Source organism: Alligator sinensis, unplaced genomic scaffold (genome assembly GCF_000455745.1).
Source record: "Alligator sinensis unplaced genomic scaffold, ASM45574v1 scaffold928_1, whole genome shotgun sequence".
Taxonomy (NCBI): domain Eukaryota; kingdom Metazoa; phylum Chordata; order Crocodylia; family Alligatoridae; genus Alligator; species Alligator sinensis.
The window spans coordinates 1715262-1727376 of NW_005842229.1; the positions used below are offsets into that span (position 1 = coordinate 1715262).

The following is a 12115-nucleotide window of genomic DNA, read 5'->3' on the forward strand; positions in this document are numbered from 1 at the left end:
TTCTCACATCCAACATGTGGTTGATCTGGGATACATTTTAAACAGAGGTACCTAGTCTTCCACTAACAGTCACACCGGTGCTTCCTACAGAAGTACAATAATCTTAATGATCTATTGGCTTTCCCCATGATTCCTATGGGGTTTTCAGAATTGCTGTTTTGCAAGTGCAGTCCTCCATGGCATAAGCATACCGTATTCCTACATGTATGATCTAGCACTTGGCTAATAAAAAGGCATTATTTGTAAATGCCAACTGCATAGAACAAATGAACTGCCAGCAAAGAGCTGTGGGAGCAATTTTCTGTTGCGACTTCCCACAAGTAACAAAAGAGGAAACAGGCAGCACTAGCTACAGTGCTGAGTTACCATAGATTTACCTGGGAGACTTGTTATAAAGAGGTACAGAAGAAAACAATGAGAACTCAGTAATGCAAAGGTTTAGCAAGATTGAAATAGTGTTTTCATAAGTCACATGTCTGCATTATTCCATGTCGAGTTTGCAATAAACTCTATTGCCCTCTTGTCCAGGCGCATTATTGGCTTCACAAAAGGACACCTATATATCCATTAATGATTTTCAAATGAGCTAAAAATGGGTATCTTATATACCTAGATCTCTCTAACTTTTTAAACATAACCTTTGCTTTTCCATGTTCCTCTTTCTCCCCTCTGTTTAAACCACCAGCCAACTGTGATTTGTAGAAGCAAGATGCCTTCTCACTCTTGAGCTGAATCCATTTAAAGTTCTCAGTGCTGTTAGCCTGCTATTAAGGAGGAGGAGGGGGGTGTATAAAGAGAAGTAATCGCTATGGAATTTTTGTGCTGGAAGCGTTTCTATTAGAGAACCTTATTGCTGAAAAGACTCAGCTTAGTGCTTTTAAAATCCCGTGGCCTCCCTTTATTGAACTGCTTCATTTTAGACTGTGAATTCTTAAAGCATTTGCTAATTAATTTAAAGAAAACCATGATAAATCCATCAAGTCAAATGTTCTTCAGCTTCTATGTTTCCATTTGTTTTGCAACCTTCCGGCAGATGCTGAACAATGTCAGTCTTGATTTGAGAAAATATGGGCGAGCATAGAAGAATTAAGAATTTAATTTGGTTGTGTCCTTCACTGTCTTACACAGTTTCTGTCCTCTGCTATGCCTGATGCCCATCTCAAAAACTGGAGGGCATAGTTAGAGGTTTTCCTATGCGTCTAGGCTTTGCGGGTTGCCACATGGGCCTGGGAAGCATTTTTTCCCTTCCTGTTGCTACTGGTGTGAGGATTTTATTCCGTTTTCTTCAGAAGCATTGGGTGTTGGCTGCAGCTGAGGCTCAGGATTTTGACTGGGGTGTGCCAGTCCGCTTGCTGGTACTTAAACCTGGAGGTTCCTGGCTTAGAGGGTCCTGCTCCTGTGTACACAGGGTCAGACCAGTTGTCAAGTTTAGGATTAGAAAGGAATTTTACCCATGGTCAGATTGGTATGGGCTGTTGGGGGAGGAGGGGGCAGAGGGAGAAGTTGTTGCCTTCTGTAAAAGGAGGGGAGAATGGGGGGAGGATTGTCCTCCTTGCATCTCCCAAGTATATTTGCATGAACTATTTCCTGTCCTTGCAGTGGCAGGACACTGATGGTGCCCTCATTCCCCTGCTTTACCTGGGGCAATTTAGGGGTTTTTGGATGTTCTGCAAGCATTGGGCCTGGTAGTTGTGCAAGAGGACTCATGCAGTTTTAAGAACTGGACAGACAAATACTTACCTAGGAAGGTTTAGATAAGGGTGATCCTGCCTTGAGCAGGGGGTGGACTAGATGACCTCCTGAGGTCTTTTTAAACTCTACTTTTGCATGATTTTATGGTTCATTTTAGAAGATTTGCCTGGAATCCTCCCTTTTTTTTTTTTTTTTTTTTTTTTTTTGGTATGACAGAAACAGGCGACCATTGTAAACCCCAGAAACTAATAAGGGGCATTTGTTAGCAACTTGCAATTAGTGAAGGCTGTGTACAATCCTGTAGACTGTAAGTAGGGGGTCAACAATTTTATGAGGGTTTTTTTCGTTTGTGTATGTTAAAAAAATGCTGCCTCAATAAATGATTCACAAGGGCAGTAAAAGTTGAAGGATATTGCTCATTTTATCCCAGATCATCCAACTCTGAGCATTATGGGAGAGTGATGCCTCTGGACATTTACAAACTTTTTGTAACAGCTAATTGCCCTGCATTCAACATAAAGAAAAAGTGACAATGTTACAACCCTAGATTTTTGTAGTGACCTGATAGCTTTGGCTTCCATCTGGGGAAAACTACCGTGTTAGTTGTTCATGGTTCGCTCTTGGAAGTAGTTCTTGCATAAAATTAAGCAGACATACAATATTAGAAACTACTGTTAGATTGCATTTCACTATTCAAAAATGAAATAATGCACTTTAACTCCTGAAGTGCTGGAGTTTAAGCTTTTTTGGTGGCAGGGGAAGGGTGGGGGAGGGTTGGAAAATTAAAGAGCATAGTTTGTGTCAGAGGAAAGAAGGGAAAGCTGTTATGATTTTTTGCTTATTGTAAAGCAGACATTACTTTCCAGTTTTGTACTTGAACTTGTCTTTTGCGATCAGAATAATCAAGGCTTCACCAAGATACTGCATGGGGTGATGATGGCTCTCTAGTTGTCAGCCCTCCTGGTTCTGTCTACCTAATTTGTTGCCTTTGCCCAGTGCAGTGATTCTCAATCAAGGTGCTGGGGCATGCAATATTAGCACTGCTAGGTGTGCAAATACCTTCACGTGATTCACACAAACCCGGAGATTTCAAATAGAAATCCAAAGTGTCAAAAACATTCTGATCTGTCCTGGTCTTTCTGAATTGTTTGCAATGGAAAAATTACCCTGTTGTTTTCCTGTAGTGAAAAAAAGTGAAAGTTAAGAGCTGGCATTTTCTAAGGGGTAGCTTAAGTCTAAAACGGTTGAGAATTACTGACCTAGAGTGAAGAAAGAATTTAAACAGCTCAGATATAAGTTTGTCATTTCACCAGACGGTGTAGGAAAGTTCTCAACCTCCAAGCCTTGTATTTGTATGGTGTTTTACTGATCCCATATGTTCATCTTTCCTTCAACTCAAGATAAACCTCAAACAAAAAATAATTTAAGACTGATTATACACATTACCAACATTCTAACTCTGGCAGGAAGAAACTTCACCAATATCTTTTACTAAAACTTTTGGTCACCTGAATGTAGGTAGACGTAGAGTTTACAGCATTTCTTCCTATGAATATGTACCAGTTACAAATATATCGTGTTTATTATATGCATATTTCTTCCTGGAGCTTCTGATACTATAAATACTCACAAGAGAAGGTATCTGAAAGTTTTCAAGGTTCTGTGCAAACAAAAGAAAAATAGTATTGGGTCTCTTCTTGATCTTGCTTACAGTGTAATGGCCATCCTATGGGCAAAGGAGTTGAGGAAGAAAGCAACTCATTTTACTGTTTCAATTAATTTTATTTCGGTAAACTCTCCCATACCAGCCCTGGCTCTTTGTCTTATAACTACTCTTATTGAATTCTGCTCAACTCCCTTTTCTGTTACATACACAGCTAGTGTGATCTTGTTCCTTTCTACTGAATATAAGGTGCGATGTAGCTCTAATTTGTCTTTATTGGAGTCATCCTGTGTCCCGTGCAATGCGTGCTCAACCTGAAACGGCGTTTGTATTGTTTCTTCAAGTCTTTTAAAAAATCCTTCTCTGCATGGCGAAGTTTTTAACCAATGGGACCTTTTAAAATGTAAGCACACTTAGTACAAGTTTTAATATAGTGTCTGGACCCCCTCTGCTTGTCCAAGAGGAAGCTGGAATCCTCCATTGCTGTTAATGGAATTTCAGATATATGCTCTAGGAAGAAATGTGTTAGGTCAAACAGACTATGATGTCCATTTTCTGCAGAAACATTTTATTTTCTCACCTTCTCCCATCTATGATTGGCAAAGGTTTGCATGGTAAATCACCAGCTGCATATATGTCACTTGCCTTTGTGTGCACTGCTGAGAGAGGTTATGATGGGGAGAAGGGAGTATAGGGGTATCCTTCCCTTTACAGTTGTAATTGTGTTTTCTTGGTTCACAGGGTAGGTCTGTTTCATTAACAACCTTCTACCGGACGGCAAGAAATATCATGAACATGTGCTTCGCCAAGGAGCCTACAGTAGCTGAAGTAGAGGTGAGGCCAAGGAAACCTTTCTTCCTCTGGAGGAGATGGGTATGGCTCAGTGGGGCATGAGGTGTCTGGTACAAGCTGAGAATGAAGAAACCAGTAATGTGGTCTCTGTTCTTTATTTCACCATTACTATCATCTGTAATAAAGGCACTGCCAAGCTAATGGCAGGAAGAAGGTTGGTTGATCTTGCATAGGAGTAAGGGACCTAGACTCTGGATATAGATCTGCTAAAGTTTTCCTGTGCAAGTCTGCATAAATTGCTTCACCACTGTTTGTCTCTGCCCAGCAGTGAAATGGGGAGAAAGAGTCTTCAAAGGGATGCTAAGCCATAATACATTTTTAAAATGCTGGGGGGTTTTTTGCTAAGAAATGGTATTTTTTTGAGATCTGAGCGCCAAAAGAACTGTAACATTTCATTGGTGAACTTTTGAAGGAATTTACTGTTTGTTTGTTCAGTGAACTAAACATGTATTACCACCTTCTTATTCCATAGCAAGAGTATTGGAGGATAGTGGAACAGAAGGACTGTCATGTAGCAGTTCATGGTGGCAAAGTGGATACCAACACACATGGGAGTGGCTTTCCTGTGGGAAAATCCGAACCATTTTCAAGGTACAGTTAGATAATTACCCTGGACTCCTCTTGCCCCTTATTCCATCTATAACTATTGTGTTTGCTACAACCCGCGGGTCGCAGCCTGGTGCCGGGCCGCGAAGGGTCAGCTGCCAGACTGGAAGTAACCACGGACCGGCAAACCACGGACTGGAAGTGACTGGCATACTGTGGGCTGGCAGCCAACCCTTTTCTATACTCGGTATAAAAAAGGGTTGGCTGCCAGCCCGCAGTATGCCTGTCCTTCCGGTTCGCAGTTTGCTGGTCCCTGACCTAAAAAGGTTGGGAAACCCTGTGCTACAGAGCCTATACAAAGGAGCACAGGTCAAAACAGTGACTAAAATAGTAAAACTAGTTTGCTTTTAATGCTGATGCTTATTCTCATCTCTCTCTGCATTAAACAGGCATGGGTGGAACCTTACAGTCCTTCCTAATAATACAGGATCCATCCTGCGACATCTTGGTGCTGTGCCTGGTAAGTGGATTTCTTTTCTTAGTGCTCCATAGTTGATGCCCAAGAGTTTTGATCGTGTCTGGATTTTTCAAGAAGTCTCTTCCCCCCCCTGTAAATCCCCCTTGTCCTTACTAGAGAGAGGTGTTTTGTGTCTACTGTTTAAAATTTGTTGCTTCTGGTATTATTTGTACACTTTCACAGTGCAGGTGTCAAACAAGCCTCAGCTCATGGCAGCATCTGTAGGCAAACGGAGTGAGGATACCATTTGCAACTGCCCCTCAATTTGTTCTTTAGCAAAGGGCACTTTAAAAGAAAGAGCCAGAAAAAGCTAATTTAGTTTCTGACCCAGATAGAGACCATCATAATATACTGTGTTTCAAGGCATGAAAATGGACTTGCAAGTCAAGAGTTAAAGAATAGTTGGGACCGTGTACCTGGAGGCACTTTTTTGTCTTTGTAAATATCCATGTTAGCTATTAATTATACATCTGTGTTTAATATTTTGCGTCATGGTAGTGAATGATTCAGATGTACAACTTCTTTTCTATAGAAGCTAGAATGCAGAGCTGAGTAAAAAATTGCATAAGATTTTCTGTAAATATTCATTTGGATTTTTAAATGCATTCTCTTTGGCTTCTTTAGTGTCCCTTGCAGTTCATTTTGTGTAGTACAAGTATTCACTGAAAGCGAATTTCAGTCCCATATAACAAATATGGGAGTTGTATCTCATTTTCCAGTGGTGGGGCGGCAGGAAGGGGAGAAGAGAATACCAGTGACTTAGCTGACCAGTGAGAACAGAGCTTGAAATTGGACTATTTATCATCAGTCCATTGAGTGAAACATTTTAAAGAGTTAGAAAAGATGTTTGAACAACCAACATGTTCAAGGGAAAAGCAATCTTCTGGTAGATATTTTATGAGTGGAATGGGTCTGAATTTGTTGAATAAATTATTCTTTGTGAATTATTCACTCTGGTAGAAAGAAGCAAGTTTCCAGTGAAAATGTGCTTGAAAATTGTAATTTATTTATTTTTAATTAAAAAGTCTGGGTCAGTGAACAGTTATTTTCAATTCTTTTGTTTCAGGAGTGACAATTCCTTGGCTAAATATTGGCATGGTCTTTTCTACCTCATGCTGGTCTCGAGACCAAAATCACCTTCCATACATTGACTACTTACACACTGGTGCTGATTGCGTTTGGTAAGTATTCTTGCATTTTACCCTGTTGTTGTGCATTGTTGTTCCATGAGGTCTTTGGCCAAGGAGAGTGACTACAGGGCATTTTATACAGACAAAATACATAAGTCACAGTCAAAAAGAAATCTGTGCCAACCAGTTCAGCTAGAAAGTCAACACAATTTCATAACAAGAGGTGTAGTGTAAGCTAAATGAGGAGGACTTCTTTCTCTGGAGGAAAAGGTTCTGTATATTTTTCATTCTCTGTAGTAAGATATGTCCCAATGAGCCACCTCTGTCTGATATAGACAAGAGTTCTTTTGATGATCTGCAATCAAAATGACAAGTAATCCAGGCAGCTTTCTGTAGACTGATGTGCAGACTTATTGAGGCCAGTTCTGTGTTCTGGTTTTTGAGGTGATAGATCTCATCCTTCCTCTCAACCCTTCCCATCTTTCTTACATTACAAAATACCTTGAGATTTTGTAGCTTCCAAGTGCCTCCTTCCTTTTGAATTCCTACCCAGTGGTAGGTACATGTTCATTAATGCGCCCTAATTACTAGGCATTTAATTTAGTACTTGCCTAATAAAGTACTAAATGCACAGTAACTAGAGCTACTGCGCAGTAGCATCAGCACATGGTTATTTTGTGATACTTACTGTGTGTTAACCTAATAACACTGCACAGTAGGCTATTAGCACAGTTTTTAACTGCCACGCTGCTGTGCAGTGTTACTAGGCTAATGCGCAGTACATGTCTCGGGTAGACCAGTGTCTATAATCCTCTTAGGCCACATTGTCCTAATGTCCTGATGCAGGTTTGTACATGTTTACTTGGAGGTGTCTGCTTACTGTACTTGTTGCTAGTCTACTGCCATAGAGGATTGCAATGGAAGTGCAATAGCTGATAGGAGACACAAATTAAACAGATGCTAACAGCATATAATATACCTTCTTTGTTATTACCCTGAAAAGCGAAAGGATTGACTGCTATAATTAACAATCAGCTACACCAACAGTCTTTGGTTCAGTTCAGTTACTCTTTTACTATTAACAATTATTTAAGTTCCTTTTGGTATTAGTGATGCTAAGCTGCATTGCAGTTATGTGCAAAGCACTGAGCTGTCATTATATGTGATTAATATAATTATTTATTTCTGCATGTTACAGTGGCATCTCAAGAGGCCACCCTGTTGGCCTAGCCCTTGTGCAAATCGAGAAAAAGAAACTCTCTTATTGGGTAATGAACAATTACTCCAGATATACCCTATTCACATGCTCTCCTGAATCATCCACTACTACTGCCACTGTCAGAAACAGGATACTGGGCTAGAGGGACCATTGGTCTGATCCAGTATGGCACTTAGGTCCTTATGTCTCTGCCCTGAACAGTTTATAGGTTAAAAAGATCAAACAGACCCAGCTTTTTGATAGGAGATAGTTATACAAGTGGAGTGCATTGAAATGCCCCCAGATGTCCTATTAGTTAGTGTCATGTCCACTCCATGATTATTCTTTTTGTTTTTTTAACCTTTGGGTATGTGGTTCTTTCATATATGATTGTAGGCAGAACTTTGCTGCGCTTACAAGTAAGGTAGCTTTATTGCCCCATTTTTGCTTTTTTTTTTAACTTTACCACAATTTAGTTGTATGGGCTGGTATTTTCTGTGCTAGGATCTACATCAGGGTTAATTTTTTGGAGAGCTCCAAAATAATCAATTGAGACCCTTTTGAGAATGAGATGAAGGGTAAAGTACATTCTTTAACTGGCGTTAAAATATTACAAATGTTTTGTAAACATTATTGCTCCAAAACATGGAGCCACAGCCATGAAATTTCGCTAGCATCAGGGGTGGGCTCTTTTTGTTATACCTGTAAAAATTTGACTGAACTTGTCTGCCTCTGAAAGTCACCATTTTCAAACACTCAGGGCTTCTGTTAGAGACTGAGAGCTAAACCTTTGCTCCAAGAAACTTGCTTCAGCCTTAGACTATGGGAAGACTTTTCCTGCAATTGCTGCACCCAGTTGTGGTGCCAGATGTGAAAACTAAGAGCAGGGAGCCTGCATCTGTCTTTCCTGACTTTCAGGAAAGCCACTGCTAGCAACCATGCGGCATTGAAGAAAAGGAAGAAGTACCTCCAACTCAAATGTTACAGAGTGAGGAAGAGGGTGGGGGTGACGAGTCCCATGTGGGGATGAAGCAAAAGGTAGTGGGACAGAAATGTGAGAGAACATGGATAAAGTTTCTTGTCCCTGTCTAGTGCTGGTCTGCATAGAGGAAGAAAGCCTGGTGTTAACTCAAAGAACCCTGTGTTCAGGATCTAAAAGTTCTCATATTGCTGATGACTCAGGTGGGGTCACTGTTGTCCCATAGGATGGGGTTTCTGGAAAAAACCATGGGCAAAACCCCTCTTTTTTTTTTTTTTTTAATTTAAAAGGGACAAACACAAGCACTCAAAAACTTAAGGCATGACAAGGCACTCCAAGCATAAAGAGAAAAATAAATATATAACAGCAACACGTTTGTTGCCTCTCTTCTTGGATCCTAAAGCTAACTAAGGCCACCTTGCTCTTGAAGGAGAGCCTCCAGCTGAAAGTTTCATATGGTTTAAATCATGTGCACAATGTTGCACTTTTGGTCTTAGCTGTCCTGAGTTTCCTCATGTAGACACACTTTAAGTTCTTGGTTCAGACTCAGCAAGCTGTCAAACTGAACCCTTCATAGGAAAGTCACCATCCGTTTTATCCTAAAGTGAGAGCCAGGTCCCCTGCTAGGACCTCTACTAGTAAGAGGTCCAAGGCATGCTGAGTCCAACTCTGAGACTCCTCTGCTTGGCCTGGCTACCATAAGGGCTCTGAAAAAACATGGTACTGGAGTGCTGGTACCACACCAGCATACTAGGTCAGGGCTGTCCAACCTCTAAGCAGTTGGGGTCTGCACACCGGGGGGGCACACCAGCCTAGGCCATAGATGCCCCCCGCTCCACTCCCCTAGCCACAGGATCCCCTGGTACCACATGCTGTGTCACACTGCACCTCCCTGACTCCTGGGGTAGTGGCAGGAAGGAGAAGGCAGAGGAGAAAGGGGATCCCAAAGCCCCTGGCTGCTGCAATGGGGGGAGCAGCAGCTGGATTGGGAGCCTGAGGGTCACATGTTAACCCCTCGTGGGCTGCATGCACCTGGTGGCCTGCCAGTTGGACAGCTCTATGCTAGGCCAGTGACTGACTTGGCACCCTCTGTCAACCCTGGGGCAGGGGGGTGTAGTTGTCACCAGGACTGATAATATTGATGCAGCTTATGCCTGTTCTGTGTGGTTTGGCACCAGTGACTTCAACACCTTTGGATGATTCCCCATGTTCTCAAAGCCAGCTTTGCTGTTAATGGTACTCTCCCAGGAAAGTGTATGGCACTGGAGCAGGGGGCAGTAACCTACGGCCCAAGGGCCAGATCCAGCCTCCAGAGCCATTTGATTTTACATAGCGCTTTGGTAGCATTTGGCAGCAGGGGGCTTCAGCAGCAGTTCCTTTGCCAAGTTGAGGGGTGGGAGGAGAGAGCACCAGCTGTGGGTACTGCCCCCACATTGCCGCAGAGAAGAGCAGAAGCAGTGGCTGGGTCCTGCTTGCCAGAACTAAATTGCTTGGGGTTTGTAGTGCTTCGAGCACAGCAGCTTTTGGAAAGAGACCTCCTTTTCTGCTGATTCAGGGCCCATAATTTTTCACAAACCTGACAACTCGGAGCAAGGGCTTATATCAGCAGCCATATCATCATCTTTGGATAAGACTGGTTCCCTTCACACCATCTCATCCAAACATCTTGATAGCCTCGAGGATTGGAAATTCCCCCGCATCCCATTGGAAGACGTTCAGGAATTCTCATGTTTTTCACACCAGCATGTCAGGACGTGTGGCACTTGCAATTTGCACGGTCCGAAGGGACCCTGCCAGCGTTTTGTGGCAAGAGTAACCCTGTACTGGCTTTGGGAGAAGCCTGTTGCTGTACATAAGTGCACATGTCGCTTTTTTATTGGTGCCTATTGAAACAAAAGGTTCAGGGAACAACAAAGAATGATGCTAAATGAAAAAAAACAACCAAGGCAGTTATATTTATCTGCTCCTAAGAGTTATTCCTCAGCAAGTCCAGCGGTCAAATATTATTGGCATTATTTCAATATTTTAAACTACAAGAAGTTATCTGGCTTTTTGTAAAACAAGGCTTCGAGAAAGCACAAAAGGATGTAATACTTTAATTTCAGAGGAAAAAAAGAATTGTGAAGGCATCACTTCAGGCAGCTCGGAGTGGCAGACATAACGTTGCATTCAGTGGCCACTTCAGTGGCCAGGAGGAGAACATCTCGGCATCAGAGCTCTGCTCCTCCATGAAAAGTCCAATCAGCAGTCCATGATCCTACCTTCAAAGGTTCAGATCTGTTTAATGTTTAAATGAATGCTGTCCGAAGGGCTCCCAGGCTACTCCTCACTCCTGCTTGGGTGTACCTTCCTGGTTTCAAGAGAACACAGGGGAGAAATCATTCTCACACGTTAGCTATCAGGGCCTGGGCTTCAATTTTCATGAGAAACTTTGAAAGCCTTCTAAAAAGAGATGATATTATCAAAACCTCTGTCATTAGCACTTCACAGATTACATGAGCTCCGAATCCTTTTGGTGGTTTTGTTGGGCATTGTGTATTTATAGGATCCTGCCTTTTCCCTGTTTGGGACTTGTCTCTGCTCTTTTCAGGAACACTAATAACAGATTGCTGGGACTTAGAAACAGTTTGTTGCATAGTTGCTCCATTTCCATACTATTCTTCCTTTTTGTGCCACCCTCCCTGTTCGCCTTCCTTGGCCCTTCTCACAAGCCATGAGTAGATTTATAGGCAGTCACTTGGCTGCTCCCGTGCCAGTCCCAAAAGAAGGGGTTCTGTTCAATCTGTTTCCTGATACCAAGTAGAAAGGGTTTATTTTAGCTGCCAAAGTGTCCATCCTGAGTTTAAAATGGCAACGGCAGACTAATGGTTTGCACCTATCAGTTTCCAAAGCATGGACTTCTGCGTTATTATATACTGCATGCACAAGTGGTATTTAAGATTTTATGTAGGTTGAATCGCCACCAGTACATGGGTCCCCCATTTGCCTTTCCTGTGGCACTGGGAGCTTTAATCAGGGTCCCACCTGTTGTTACTACTTAAATAAAAGACTGTGTGACAGCCTGCCTGACTGAATGATTGGCTGTTTGGAGGCTGGGCAGCACAGCAGATACAATCAGCTGTCTGTTCATCTTTCATTGATTTTCACCGTAGAGATCAACAAAGAAAAATGAACATCGTCACCAAGGTGATGAGTACAGTTTATAGATTCCAGGATGCCTCTACCCAAGGACTGATTCAATACAGTAGCCATCCTAATCGCACAACTGCCATCAAAATTCTTGCACTGTAGCTAGGATATGTCTGAGTCTTTTGGACATATGGTCTCCTGCAGATTCATTATGCAGCATGCTAGCCTGCATCCACAATGTTTGCAGAGCTGGATAAAATCAGCACGTATCCTGAGGAGATATCACCTTGACATGCTTCAGTGCACCACCCCTTCCAAATGGGCAGGTCCATTTGTGAGTGAGTGAGTAGAGACACCGTGGGCCATTGTCAAGCATGTGGTATATGGTTTAGAGACATCCAGATTCCTG

General features: G+C 42.2%; 1 protein-coding gene across 1 annotated transcript in view; it reads left to right on the plus strand.

Moving 5' to 3' along the window:
• Nucleotides 1-12115, plus strand: part of JARID2 (jumonji and AT-rich interaction domain containing 2) — a 307370-nt gene that overhangs the window by 276240 nt on the left and 19015 nt on the right. Inside the window, 4 exon segments of the mRNA XM_006027253.3 lie at nucleotides 4097-4189; nucleotides 4680-4798; nucleotides 5203-5273; nucleotides 6337-6451. Coding sequence (XP_006027315.1) covers nucleotides 4097-4189; nucleotides 4680-4798; nucleotides 5203-5273; nucleotides 6337-6451 — 398 coding nt within the window.